Raw genomic sequence first — 16,213 nt, 5'->3', positions numbered from 1 at the left:
TTTTGACGATCGGCGAAAATAAAGCATTATCACCGATCACGCACGCAGCATATTTATACTGATTATCGGCCGATAACGATCGGTGGCTACTGTAAACAACAGCTACAGTATACTTCTGTAAACAACAGCTACAAGATACTTCTGTACACAACAGCTACAGTATACTTCTGTAAACAACAGCTACAATATACTTCTGTACACAACAGCCACATTTTCCACTTCAAGAGAAGAATCAAAATAAAATAAGTAGTAATGTCTTCCTGGTTTACCTGCTCCCATGCCGCTGAGCACGGCTCCATCGCTGAGCCCCGAGACGTTGGTGTTGTTGGAGGGAGCGTTGTGGGGCGCCAGGCTGGGCAGGAACAGACACCTGCACACAGAAATATACCTGGTTAGTCATCCATACAGAGACTCAGGAACAGAAACCTACACACAACTCCCAGTATGTCATCCATCCACTTGATGGGCGGCTGCGTTCAGTCATCCATATACACACACCGGATCCCAGTATGTCATCCATCTATACACGACTCCCAGTCTGTCATCCATCTATACACGACTCCCAGTCTGTCATCCATCTATACACGACTCCCAGTATGTCATCCATCTATACACGACTCCCAGTATGTCATCCATCTATACACGACTCCCATTATGTCATCCATCTATACACGACTCCCATTATGTCATCCATCTATACACGACTCCCAGTATGTCATCCATCTATACACGACCCCCAGTCTGTCATCCATCTATACACGACTCCCATTATGTCATCCATCTATACACGACTCCCAATATGTCATCCATCTATACACGACTCCTATTATGTCATCCATCTATACACGACTCCCAGTATGTCATCCATCTATACACGACCCCCAGTCTGTCATCCATCTATACACGACTCCCAGTCTGTCATCCATCTATACACGACTCCCATTATGTCATCCATCTATACACGACTCCCATTATGTCATCCATCTATACACGACTCCCAATATGTCATCCATCTATACACGACTCCCATTATGGCATCCATCTATACACGACTCCCATTATGTCATCCATCTATACACGACTCCCAATATGTCATCCATCTATACACGACTCCCATTATGGCATCCATCTATACACGACTCCCATTATGTCATCCATCTATACACGACTCCCAGTCTGTCATCCATCTATACACGACCCCCAGTCTGTCATCCATCTATACACGACTCCCATTATGTCATCCATCTATACACGACTCCCAGTCTGTCATCCATCTATACACGACTCCCATTATGTCATCCATCTATACACGACTCCCATTATGTCATCCATCTATACACGACTCCCAGTATGTCATCCATCTATACACGACTCCCATTATGTCATCCATCTATACACGACTCCCATTATGTCATCCATCTATACACGACTCCCAGTCTGTCATCCATCTATACACGACTCCCATTATGTCATCCATCTATACACGACTCCCATTATGTCATCCATCTATACACGACTCCCATTATGTCATCCATCTATACACGACTCCCATTATGTCATCCATCTATACACGACTCCCATTATGTCATCCATCTATACACGACTCCCATTATGGCATCCATCTATACACGACTCCCAGTCTGTCATCCATCTATACACGACTCCCATTATGTCATCCATCTATACACGACTCCCAGTCTGTCATCCATCTATACACGACTCCCATTATGTCATCCATCTATACACGACTCCCAGTCTGTCATCCATCTATACACGACCCCCAGTATGTCATCCATCTATACACGACTCCCAGTCTGTCATCCATCTATACACGACCCCCAGTCTGTCATCCATCTATACACGACTCCCAGTATGTCATCCATCTATACACGACTCCCAGTCTGTCATCCATCTATACACGACTCCCAGTCTGTCATCCATCTATACAAGACCCCCATTATGTCATCCATCTATACACGACTCCCATTATGTCATCCATCTATACAAGACCCCCATTATGTCATCCATCTATACACGACTCCCATTATGTCATCCATCTATACACGACTCCCAGTCTGTCATCCATCTATACACGACTCCCAGTCTGTCATCCATCTATACACACACGATTCCCAATCATCACACACACACACACACACACACACACACACACACACACACACACACACACACACACACACACACACACACACACACACACACACACACACACACACACACACACACACACACACACACACACACACACACACACACACACACACACACCTCTCTCTCAGTCCACACAATTACAGGATTCAGAGGGAGGGGTTTTTTCTGCTGACTCACTGGTTCTGGACTACAGTGTTCTGTTCTGCTCTCTGTGACCTCTCTGAACTGGTGCTCAGAGAGATCACTGGGGCTTTGCTGCTGTCCGCCGGGACCAGACATCTTTAAGGTGTCAAGAACAGCCATGGAAGTCGGCCTTGTACGGCTGCTGTGACAGTAGAACAGCCTGACTTTTATGCAGCAGATCTAAGCAAGTATCAAGATACAGTGGCAGGAGGAGAGGCCGGCACTGTGTTCTTGTCAAGTAAAAAATCAACCTTCTCTCTGCTTCTGAAGCGTTCAAAACTAATACAATACAGGCCTTTTCATTTCAAACCTGTAACTAAACTGGGGTTTCCCTCATTTACAGCCACACCGGGTGTAGATACAGAAATAAGCATAAAAAATCAGCAAAAAGCAAGGATAACAAATCAATTATGATTAATGAAGGGTGGAGATCAAGGTTTTAAACTCTGAAACAGAGGGGAGAATCTCAAGCTTTAAGGACTGTTGGAGTTCATTCCATGAGCTAGAGGGTCATCATAGCGAAATGGAGATTTACCCTGTTCTGAGAAAACTCTGGGGACATTAACACTTTCAGTGCCACGAGGTGGCGCCATAGTTAGCGCTTGAATGCCACCATCGGCGCCAATGTTATCGTTAATATCGCCTAATCTATGTTTTAAATTATGTGTCTAATCTGCCCGTCGCTTATCAAAGAATCCTTTTCCAGTCAGTGCTGTCGAGGCAGATTGGTTTTTTATCGCTTCATTTCCGTTTGAGAGCATTTTGAAAAGCACCCGTTTTGAGGTAAAAAACAGTCCATTCTGTGATAATCGTCTTTTACTGGAATATTCCAGAACGTTGATATTTGTCGGCCTATTTATGAATCGTTTTCAAATAAAGGCTAGATGATCAATATTATACGTACACACACGCACATTCGAGCCGCGCACGGATAATCGCAGTGTTCATTTCCTCTTGGATTTTTACAGTGAAACCGATAGAGGACATTTCACAAAACAGCTTATATCTTCATCAAAATTAGTCTGATTATCCTAACACTGATAACATAGATTCCTTACCTGACATCAGATGGTATCCAACTGGTATATTCCAATTCCTGATCACCATTCGAAAAAATCGATAAGTGTATAGATCCAACGTGTGTACAGTAGAACACATGATTCCGCGGGGCTCAGAGGCTCCAGAATGAACTCTGATAACTCCGGCTGCATCAGTGGAATGGAAAATGTGGAGTACAGGATTTTTTCCCCATCCATTTTCATTGAGTCCATTCCAAAATCCCTTATGTCATCTGGGAGACGATAGGGGGCGCTTTTTTCCACATCTGATCGCCGGCGACACTCGGGTAGACTAGGGTAGGCTCGCGTGATGCAATATGATTTCAGATCGAAAAAAAAAAAAAAAAAAAGAGATAATAATTCCGAGAAAACTCGTGAGTGGCATGGAAAGTGTTAAGGACCAGCCAGTCACTAAAACGGGTTCCATAGGTTCCAAAATGCCATTCCAGTTAATTATGTAGTATAAGGAGGTAGCTTACCAGTAAGAGCCTTAAAAATGAACAAATACTAGGGTTTGTTGCGCCTCTCCGTCAATGAGGACCAAACAAACTTCTCATAAAGGACACGATGATGAGTGTCGTATCTATCACCAGTGATGAATCTGAGGACAGTGTCCAAGGATTCCTTTCACGGAATGTTTAGAATACCCATTCCTCCTCCATGTTGGAAGAAACAATGCTTTCTACGTGCAAAACAACGGTTGCTAACTTGCTATACAGGTTGATATTTGAGAAATGTCTCAATAAAATATCTTCTTACTGGATCCTATAAACAAGTCTCAGTGGAACAGTAATATCCTGTTTCTCCAATGTTGTACCTACTCTGCCGCTGTACAGATTTTTTTTTGTTTTCTTTGCTGTAAAGGAATTTACTTTTGAAAGTGGTTAACAATGGTTACAGGCAGCCATGTTGGAAGAAAGGGAATGGTGGTAAAGCTAGTGCTTCGATAGCTGCCATGGTAATCAATGCCAAAGTCAAGATTTTAATGTTTTTTTTGTTTTGTTTACCACTCAAAATGTGCCTATATCAGCGTGAGAAGTAGCTTATATAAATAATAATAAACATTCATTTAGACATTATGAGAACTTTCAGAAAACCTGCATTTACGGGTCTCATTTACCCGCTGCATTGAAGGTTTGTGTGTGGGGAAGAATGAATGGTAAATGGACTGCATTTATATCGAGATTTTATCCAAAGCGATTTACAACTTATGCCTCACATTCACCCATTCATCCACACAAAATGCCAAGCTGCTCACTGGGAGCAGTTAGGCAGGGTTTTCCCTAAACAATGCTATAGGGGCGCAGCGCCACTATGACAAAGCACCAGCGCCACATTGTGCTTTTCTGCAGTGAAAAAACAATGCATCATTGTCTAATACATGATTGCCCAATCCTCTGTTCCACCTTGTGTGGACTGAGAGAGGTGTGTGTGTGTGTGTGTGTGTGTGTGTGTGTGTGTGTGTGTGTGTGTGTGTGTGTGTGTGTGTGTGCGCGCGCATGCGTGCGTGCATGTGTGTGTGTGTTTTCGTGTTCAACGTTAAACTATTGTGCAACCTTATAGACTGTACTTGATGTTTTTAAGTTGCAGGAACTTACAGCAAATTACTTTCTTTATTGCAATTTTGTTTGCCAGGTTTGCCACTGTATGGCAACATGGTACAGCACCAACACTCACACACATACAATACACACGGGCCATTATGTTACAACTACACACACAGTGGTTGGACCTCTGGTAATAACACACACACCTTGACACCTCAACACCCTACTGGCGCCTTAAAAGACAGCTGGCGGGCTGTGTTTATGTGCGAGAGAGAGCAAGAGAGAGAGCGAGACAATACACACAGTAATGAAACAGAAAGAATATAGAGACCAGTGTTTCCCCTAGGAAACCCTAACCCTAACCCGGGGCGCGCGTGTCACGGATACGTAGTGTCAACAGTGTCGTCATAGACGCGCGCAGCGCAGTAAGGCAGTTGTTAGTATCGGTGCATTTCTCTACACTGAGCTGAAATGAAACGATTGTTAGGTAAATAAATATTAACAATATTTATTTACAACACATAAATTAACTTATTTACAATTATACATACAGTAGTGACAACACACATATGAACTATTTACAATACAGGGAGGGACATACAACACTCATAACTATTTACAACCAGTGTCAGAGCGAGCGCACTCAAGTTGTTCGGAAATTCTGAGGGCTCAGAGTGAACACTGGACGCTCTGACCAAAGAGTCAGTTTATCAGAGTGGAGCAGATTTTCAGAGTGAATTTATTAACTCACCTTAACTAGGGCCCTATGAAATCCGTTATATCTTTTCCTGTTTTCGGATTTCTCTGATTTTATATTTTTTCCTTTGGATTTAACCAAAAGAAACAATACAAAATTATGTTTTTAACTAACTTTAATAACAGTACATAGACAAATAGTGCCAGTGTAGTTCAATGTTCAGTGCCAGTTCAGTTTCTTTTTTTCAATTCAGTTCAGTTCAATGCAGTTCAACTGCCAGTGAGTGCAGTGCAATAACTAAATAATAATTAAATAGTTAAATAATACAAAATAATAATTTGTTTAAAAGAAATTAGAAAAAAACTGTCAAATGTAATTTATTTCAAAGAGATCTCCTTTAACTCATTCAGCGCTAGGGGTCGTTGTTTACCTTCTGGGTAGAAGGCCAGCACTCTGTTCAATGGGGAGAAAGTCAAACTTGCGAGTGCTTAAAATATATGAAATATTATAGCTATGGATCTAATAACACTGTCGATTGTCAGTGAGTTGCTTCTGGTCAACATGCAAATTTATATAGTTTTTTCATCCGTACATTTCCGTTTTATACCGTTTTGAATATGAGTATAGTTTGGGTGATTCTTAGTAATACCAGGAAAAGACGTGAAAATAGCCCTTTAGTGAAATCCAGTTATCACGTTGTAATTTTCCGCCTGATTATCGAATCTTGCTGAAATCAACACTAGATTATCGTTATTATCTTTCCTCATGCAAGAATGAAATGGGGCTTGGACCGGCGTGTGTGACTGGCACCTGATTGGCACCTAATTGACAGCTCATGGGTCCTGCAACTTTGTTGAGTTTGTGTGTGCTCCAAGCATAAACATGCCACATTTGTCCGTGCAATAGGGCAACTGGAAGCTGGTGTTCCGGTACGCAAAGTGGCAGCATTATTTGGTGTCAGCCCAGGTACCATTTCCAAACTTAGAACCAAGTTCCGTGAGACTGGTGAAGTCAAACTGGTGATGTCTGCGGAAGCTGGATGGCAGGATCAAAGTATGGAGACGGTGTGGAGAACGCTATGCAGATTGCTGCACGGATCGCGTGACACCTTTCAATGGGGGCAGTGTCATGGTGTGGGGCGGTATCTCTCTCACAGGCAAAACAGAACTTGTCATCATTGAAGGCAATCTCAATGCAGTGAGATATCGGAATGCGATTCTGTTGGGTAGGGGGGGGGGGGGGGGGGGGACACACTGTACATTGGAATACTGACAAAGCCATACTTTGTACATTGGTATTATTAAAGGGGAGGAATAATGGACCGAAATAACGTTTCCGAACTTTTTTTGAGGAGTTTATTATCCGCTTGTACGTATATAGAGCGAGAAAGAGAAAGAGAAAGATTTTTTTTTTTTTACATTTCTATAACCTTTATTTACCCAGACAAGCTTGTAAGAACAAATTCTGATTTTATTTATTGTCAAAAGTATGCATAATGTTGTGTTAATTCCACAACAAGAGATATGTAATGTTAATTACCTGAAATTATTCCGTTTTTTGGGGGGGGAAACCCTGCATATATCGGTATCGGTTGATATCGGTTGATATCAGTATCGGAAATTAAGAGTTGGACAATATCGGTATAGGTAAAAAAGCCAATATCGAGCATCCCTAAATATATATACTGTATATATATATTAGAAATCCACTATCGGTCAGGATCTACTGAAAACCCCTGAAACCGTTTAAGACCGCTTAACTTCTTGATTTTTTGGGTACCACTCTAGTAACACGTGTTTGGGGAAAGCCCTGCGTTTAGCATCATGGTAACTTTCAGGAACTGGATTAATAATTTACTCCCCAAAATGACATGAATAAAAGACATGACTTCACTGATGTTATGAGTTGCTATTGCCTGCTCTGCTGAGAGAGAGGTCTGGAGAAATTCACAGTATAGTATACAGTAGTAAGTTACTAAACTCCAACTTCAGACCAAAACTAAAATAAATGTAAACAAAGAGCGATTACCTAGAGGTCTGTTTGATGGCATTACTGATTCTACCTTTAAAGAAGGTTCCCTGTTTTCACATGATATTCAGATGGTTCTTTAGAGCGGCCTAGGAACCAGGTGAAACTGTAACACACGATTTAGTCCTCCGTTAGTCGTCATACAAACGTCAGCAGAATGTATCCACTGCTTTAAAATTAATGGGGGCCATAGGTGGTTACAAAATCACATGAATATCACATGAATATCACGTGAAATTACGCATGAGAGGTCACAGAGGCATGCAGAGGACCAGAGCGAGGTAGAGAGCAGGCACCAATGCCTGGCTTTGATATGTGGTTATATATAGTCTATGGCTGCAACTAATGATTATTTTGTTATCGGGTAATCTGACTATTATTTTATTGATTAGTCGATTAATCCAAAATATTAATTTACCAGAAAAAAACTATTAATTGATTAAATATGCAATTGAACATTTCAAAATGATTGATGTGTTTTTCAAGTGCGATACTACCATCCTTTGGTCACATGGGTAGTTGCCTCTCTGACACCACCTACTGAATACCCAGAGTAGGAGATGAGACATTTATTTATTTATTTATTTATTTATTTATTTATTTATTTATTTATTTATTTATTTATTTATTTATTTATTTATTTATTTATTTATTTATTTATGTAAATGCTGTGTAGTGTGGATGCCTACTGTACATGAGTAGGGTGAGTAACCTACATGGCATTACTGCTTTTTATCTATTGACTCATTATAGCTATTTTATTATCTTGAAATAATATAACACCCACCAATTACTATGACATTGTTTATCATTACATACAATGCATCTATTCCTGTAGCTAAATACTGAAAAACAGGGAACAAAATGTACTTTTTGGCTTTAGATAAAAAAATAAGATTTCTTTGTATATCTCCATGTGTTATTAATATGTATTATCTCTCCACAGTATGGTAGTGCTTGTGCAGCACAGGATACATGATTATAAAAAAAGATGATATATATACATGTGTAAATCAAATCTTCCTTTTGAATAAAATAGGCTCAGGAATCAGGATTGTTAAAGCTAATTAGCCTAATCCATGTCAAATAGTAGCCTATAGTAAACACACACACACACACACACACACACACGCAAGCACACGCACACACACACAGATAATAGCTTATAGCAGACTTCATGATAATAGAATATTTCATATAGAATATTATTATATATCAACTATCCAGTTAGTTTTTATAGTGTAACGTTTGGCTTCTTCAAATCATTGAATGTACGTACACAGGGCTGAACAGTGCGAGATATATGTTGCACGTGCTACAGCAACATCGGTCTGTGCGATGAATGGATTTAGTTCAGTAGCACCCGTGCGATAGGCATTCGGTTCATATCGATACTCTTATTTTCAAAATCCTGTCGCAAGTCTCATTGCTGCCCAAGCGCAGCTCCAGCCATAATGTCTATGGCTCTCGGCTCCACAGCACAGCAGTAGCGTCTGGAACGCGGACATTGAAACAGAGCAAGGCTAGTGTGCCTATTTCGCCACATGCTTTGCAATCCTTGCCATTCCTTTATGACCACGTCGTGTTAAAGACCGAAAGACCGTTAGCGTAAGCTAACAACAAGCTAACCCTCTTCAGAGCCATAGAGAGAACAGCAGACGGGCAGAGTGAGAAGGGGGGGGGGGCAGGCATTCTCCCTTCTGTGTGTGTGTGTGTGTGTGTGTGTGTGTGTGTGTGTGTGTGTGTGTGTGTGTGTGTGTGTGTGTGTGTGTGTGTGTGTGTGTGTGTGTGTGTGTGTGTGTGTGTGTGTGTGTGTGTGTGTGTGTGTGTGTGTGTGTGTGTGTGTGTGCGTTTGAAAAGATCAGATGAAGTCAGACAAGTATATTATATTGATAGTAAATGTACACATAACAGATAATGTTGATATTTAAACATAAAAAATACAATACATAATAAATGTATTCATGATCATCATGCAACATAAAACAATTGCAGGAACGGTTTGGGAGAGGAAGGGGTTTTAGGTTGCGTGTTGTGAGTTCCAAATAAAAGTTTAAAGCTCAATATATCAAAACGTGGCACTTTACAGTGAACAGGTATTGTATTAAAAACAATAGATTTGTTTTCCTTTAAAAGTCTGGAAGAGGTCAAATAATTTTGTTCAAATTATATTTCCGTTACCTTTTTTGAGTTGATCTAAATGTTACCGATTGTGTTAAATGGGCTTATGATATCGTCTCATATCGATTTCAGGCACCTGCATCGTATCGTGGCAGATATCGGCAAATATCGTATCGTTGTCCAAATAATCTATATCGTATCGTGATGAAACTGGTGATTCCCACCCCTAGTAGAGTCCATACATCCCATAATTCCTTACACGTAACGTGTCTGGCTGTGTGACGTAAACTTGTCAGCATGAAAATGACAGCCAAACATGGCACTGCAACTAAATAACACAAATACAATAGGCACATTTGTGACTGTTACAAATATAACACATTTTATACTTGTGCTACAAGATTTTGGCCTGTGCTACAAAACTATCAACCTCTGTAGCACCAGTGCTATGTGCAAAAAGAGTTAACGTACAGCCCTGGTACAGAGAGAGCTGTTGCAGCTGGAGGGGACGTCAAAAACTAAACTGCCATTTCCACTGCAAAGACGGCACGTAAGTAACGATGCGACGGTCATGAATATGCAAATCAACTAAATGTCATGGTCGACATCACCAACGTCGTCGACTCATCGCTGCAGCTCTAATATAGTCTACTAACAATTGTTTCTATCATGCTGTAAACTATTGGTGCAAGGTTTTGATTACATGTATCCAATTATTGCTGGCTGACTTTGTAATGGATCTATTTATGTCGTGAAATCATTTATCTTGTACCGGTACCGGACCGATCGGGCTTAAATGAATTAACTGAGAATATTGTTGATATTTAGTCATTCCACAGTGCTTTCAGGTATGTTGGCCAGTGGCCATCTGAACTCACTGACCTGCTGTGGCAGAGGGAACGACAGCGTTACTGGAGAGGCATGGGTAGGGGATGTATGAGCGGTTATTACTTCATGAATAGAGGATAATAAAGGGTAACTTCATTATAATCCGTCTTAAAACGGTCACTATTATGTTAAACTGTCGCCTCTAAAGGTGACACAATGTCCTACAAATTCTGACCTCCCACCCCCATAACTCCCCTTCTCCCAAACCCATGTATTTATGAATACTAATGAATGAATAATAACATATTTCAACATTTAAGTGTTGCTTATACAGAGCTGCATGCTAATGGAACACACACACATGCACACGCGCACGCACGTGTTACGAAGGTCACATCTCACATGTGATCATTGCCATTAGCTGCGATGCCCATGGTGGCACCACCAGAACCAGGAGCAGCATGGAGACAGTAGTGTTTTTTTTTCTTTTTTTCTTTTCTTTTTAAACATAACATCAAATTAGACACACAAGCATTAACAGTAAACATCCAATGAAATCACCATTTGAATCATTATAAATGTAGTTTACGAGATATATACCTAATACTTGCTATCTAATACAATACATACATATGCTCTTGCTCGCTCACCCCCCCCCCCCCGGACCCCCTCTTGGATAATCCATCAATTTTCATTCGTTTCTAACCAGGCACTACAATTCATATGCTAGCTTTTATTCTCTCCACCACTTCTAACCAGATTGCAATGTTGGTTTCACTGACACCTAAAATTCTTGCTGTAGATATTTCTAGATAAATCACATCGAGATAGGTAAGAACCCAGACCTTCCGGCACATTTTATCCGGTTGAATCCATCGTGATGCTATCAGCTTTTTAGCAGCTGTGAGACTGGATAAAACTAGTCTCTTTAGCTGTATAGGGGCTGCAAACTGAAAAACATCATTCAACAGCAATACAGAGGATGTACAGGTATGTTCAGAAATAAGAATTCTGATAATTGCTGGGACACTTCTTCCAAGAATATCTTAACCGGTGGGCAATCCCAATACATGTGCATAAATGTACCCTCATCCCCATTTGTACATAAGGAACATAGGGAATCTTGTTTAAGTCCCATTCTGTTCAATCTTATAGGAGTCAGGTATGTCCTATGAATATAATTAAGATTAATTTGTTGATGGTCCGGGTTACGTGACGCAATTCGAACGTTTGCCCAGACTTCTTGCCAATCAAAATCTATTTCCAAGTCTGGTATATCCCTCCTCCAGACTGAGTCTAGGGGGAGGATTCCATACGAAGACGTTAGTAAGTGATGATAAAAATCAGATACGAAGCCTCTCGATGTCTCTCTTTCATAGAAGAATTTGTGATATCTGTGGTGCTCAATTGGTATCCTTAATGGGACTCCATGAGCCATCAAACAATCCAATAACTGTGCGTAAAAATAATATGTGGAACTGGTGAGGTTACATTTTTTATGTATATCTTGATAGCTACAAAAACCCTGTTTGTTGAAAACATCTCCCAATGTGTGTATGCCCTGCTTTTCCCATTTGGGGTATCTTATAGGTCGTTTTCCAATAAGGAGTGCATTGTTATTGAATAGGGGAGTATGGCTATGCCATTTATGTTGGTTAGAATCTTTTTTTTGATTTTCACGCCATATCCGGATCACATGTGTAATAAGGGGGCCAAATTTCTATTTGCATTGCTTAATTGATAATATGGTGTATACTATGTCCTGCAGTCTATGTGGTGCTACTATATTTTCTTCTAAGTTTCTCCAGGATACAGATGCTTAGGAGTCAAACCAGGTTGTCAGTGGTCTTAAAGAGTACGCTTTAAAATAGTGGTAAAAGTCTGGAAATGCCAAACCTCCGTCGGCTTTGTTTCTCTGTGCGGTGGATCTTTTTAGTTCAAGTTTCAAGTTTCTTTAATAGTTGTCATACAGAAGTACAGAATACTTTCATACAAAATGCTTCTTACTGTTACGCTCCAGAGACTGTGCTAGACAAGATAGTATCAAATAACATAGTATAGCATGTAATTTAGAAGAAGAAAATGAGGTCACAGTGTTCGGTATAGACATATGTACAATGTTCTGAGTTACCATATAATATACAATACTATGCAGTGTACTAATGTACAGTACTATATAGTGCAAAGCAGAAATGGGATGAGGTACAATTTAGGTACAATTTACAGTAAGGTGTACGAGTTGTAGTGCAATCCTTCATCAATAAATATAAAGTGTGGGGAGTGGGTGCTACAGTGTGTTTGTTTAAAGTGGGTGTGTGCTATAAAGTGTGTGGAGTGGGTGCTACAGTGTGTTTGTTTAAAGTGAGTGTGTGCGTGTGGATGTGTGTGCTATGTGCGTTTGGTGGTTGTTGTTGTTGTGTAGTGTTCATTGTTCGTTTAGCAGCCTGATGGCCTGGGGATAGAAGCTTCTTCTGAGTCTTTCTGTGCTCGCCTTGAGACTCCGGTATCGCTTGCCTGACCGCAGCAGTTCAAAGAGGCAGTTGTTCGGGTGACTGGAGTCTTTAACGATTCTCTTAGCCTTGCCCTTGCAACGCTTGTTGTAAATGTTCTGGAGGGTGGGGAGCCCCCCTCCAATTGTGCGTTCGGCTGAACGTGTCACTCTTTGTAGTCTGCTTCGGTCTTGTGCAGTGCTATTCCCAAACCAGGAGGTGATGTTGCCGGTCAAGATGCTCTCTATTGTACATGAGTAGAAGTTCTTAAGGATCTTCTGACTGACTTGGAACTTCCTTAGGCGCCTGAGGAAGTAGAGGCGTTGTCGTGCCTTCTTCACAACACTGTCAATGTGTGTGGTCCATGTCAAGTCCTCGGATATGTAGGCTCCGAGGTACTTAAAGCTGTTGACTCTCTCAACCGGTGCCCTGTCGATGCTGAGGGGGCTGTAGTCCTTGACCCCCGACCTCCTGAAGTCCACAATCATCTCCTTTGTTTTGCTGACGTTCAGGGAGAGGCTGTTTTCCTGGCACCATCCCGCCAGGACCTTGACCTCTACCTTTATTCGTGGAGGTTTGTTATTCCAAATAAATGTATATGCGGTGGAGTGTAATTTTTTCCAGTAACCATCAGGAGGGGGTAACGGTAACATTGAGCTAATGAAGTTGATTCTAGGTAAAACATCCATCTTAACTATTGATACTCGTGCCTGTACTGAGTTTTTAAGTTTGGACCACCTGTCAAAAGTCGTATTTGATCTTATCTTGGAATTTTGTGTAATTGTACTTCACCGTTTGGCTTATAGTAGGGAATACCTCAACTCCTAAACATCTGAAGTGTTTAACCAGAGACAGTAGTGTTGTAGTACTCAAGTCCGAGTCCTGGACTGATTTTCAGGACTCGTGACTCGACTTGGACTTGAGCACTGATTACTTGGGACTCGGACTCGAGCATTGACTGCATTCGGACTCGAAGGTGCAGACGAGGACCCGGACTTGTTAATTGATAAATACAGTTATTTATTTGTATTTATTTTTGTAATAGGCCCTAATCATTTGGCATATATTTGGCTAGTGCATTTGTTTGGCTATTGTGTCAGAAATTAAATAAACTCCCTTTACAATGGTGACCGCTGTGTAATTTATGTTTAATGTAGACTTTTTTTTATTTGTATGTCAGCTCTTTGACTGCCAGAGTGGAGTGGACTCAACCTTGATGACTTGGACTCGAACCTGGACTAGGGTAATGGGAACTCGACTCGGACTCTGGCTCTTCTTTGGTGACTCGGACTGGAGATTTAGTGACTCGACTACAACACTGTCATCAGCAGCAGCACTAAGGGCATCACGCATCATAACTAGGGCTGGGTATGTTCCATACCGATGCCAATACCGATACCTGGGATTTGCTAAGTAACGCGTTATTGTAATCTGATTACTTTCCCCCGAAAATAGTAATCTAACGCGTTAATCTTTACAAGCCAGTAATCTGATTGCAGTTACTTGTCCAAGTGGCTGTGCGTTACTATTTTGTTACTATCTCATCATAATGCAGGCGGAATGCAGTATTTTCTTTCATTTTCGACAGTCAAATATACGTTTGGAGAGCTTTTCCTAGTATTGGGCAGTGACGTCACAGCACGCGACCTCGCGTGTTGATCCATGCTGGTGGATCAGAAATGGGATGAGGTACAATTTAGGTACAATTTACAGTAAGGTGTACGAGTTGTAGTGCAATCCTTCATCAATAAATATAAAGTGTGGGGAGTGGGTGCTACAGTGTGTTTGTTTAAAGTGGGTGTGTGCTATAAAGTGTGTGGAGTGGGTGCTACAGTGTGTTTGTTTAAAGTGAGTGTGTGCGTGTGGATGTGTGTGCTATGTGCGTTTGGTGGTTGTTGTTGTTGTGTAGTGTTCATTGTTCGTTTAGCAGCCTGATGGCCTGGGGATAGAAGCTTCTTCTGAGTCTTTCTGTGCTCGCCTTGAGACTCCGGTATCGCTTGCCTGACCGCAGCAGTTCAAAGAGGCAGTTGTTCGGGTGACTGGAGTCTTTAACGATTCTCTTAGCCTTGCCCTTGCAACGCTTGTTGTAAATGTTCTGGAGGGTGGGGAGCCCCCCTCCAATTGTGCGTTCGGCTGAACGTGTCACTCTTTGTAGTCTGCTTCGGTCTTGTGCAGTGCTATTCCCAAACCAGGAGGTGATGTTGCCGGTCAAGATGCTCTCTATTGTACATGAGTAGAAGTTCTTAAGGATCTTCTGACTGACTTGGAACTTCCTTAGGCGCCTGAGGAAGTAGAGGCGTTGTCGTGCCTTCTTCACAACACTGTCAATGTGTGTGGTCCATGTCAAGTCCTCGGATATGTAGGCTCCGAGGTACTTAAAGCTGTTGACTCTCTCAACCGGTGCCCTGTCGATGCTGAGGGGGCTGTAGTCCTTGACCCCCGACCTCCTGAAGTCCACAATCATCTCCTTTGTTTTGCTGACGTTCAGGGAGAGGCTGTTTTCCTGGCACCATCCCGCCAGGACCTTGACCTCTACCTTTATTCGTGGAGGTTTGTTATTCCAAATAAATGTATATGCGGTGGAGTGTAATTTTTTCCAGTAACCATCAGGAGGGGGTAACGGTAACATTGAGCTAATGAAGTTGATTCTAGGTAAAACATCCATCTTAACTATTGATACTCGTGCCTGTACTGAGTTTTTAAGTTTGGACCACCTGTCAAAAGTCGTATTTGATCTTATCTTGGAATTTTGTGTAATTGTACTTCACCGTTTGGCTTATAGTAGGGAATACCTCAACTCCTAAACATCTGAAGTGTTTAACCAGAGACAGTAGTGTTGTAGTACTCAAGTCCGAGTCCTGGACTGATTTTCAGGACTCGTGACTCGACTTGGACTTGAGCACTGATTACTTGGGACTCGGACTCGAGCATTGACTGCATTCGGACTCGAAGGTGCAGACGAGGACCCGGACTTGTTAATTGATAAATACAGTTATTTATTTGTATTTATTTTTGTAATAGGCCCTAATCATTTGGCATATATTTGGCTAGTGCATTTGTTTGGCTATTGTGTCAGAAATTAAATAAACT

The 16,213-nt window shown here is 41.4% G+C and overlaps 1 protein-coding gene across 1 annotated transcript in view; it reads right to left on the bottom strand.

Moving 5' to 3' along the window:
- Positions 1–16,213, bottom strand: part of wdfy3 (WD repeat and FYVE domain containing 3) — a 415,649-nt gene that overhangs the window by 165,177 nt on the left and 234,259 nt on the right. Inside the window, exon 20 of the mRNA XM_084308124.1 lies at positions 270–370. Within this exon, the coding sequence (XP_084164250.1) occupies positions 270–370 (101 nt within the window). The remainder of the gene's footprint in view (positions 1–269; positions 371–16,213) is intronic.

This window comes from Notolepis coatsorum (assembly GCF_963971535.1).
Source record: "Notolepis coatsorum genome assembly, chromosome: 1".
In the NCBI taxonomy this organism is placed as follows: domain Eukaryota; kingdom Metazoa; phylum Chordata; class Actinopteri; order Aulopiformes; family Paralepididae; genus Notolepis; species Notolepis coatsorum.
This window is presented reverse-complemented; position numbering and strand designations above follow the sequence as displayed.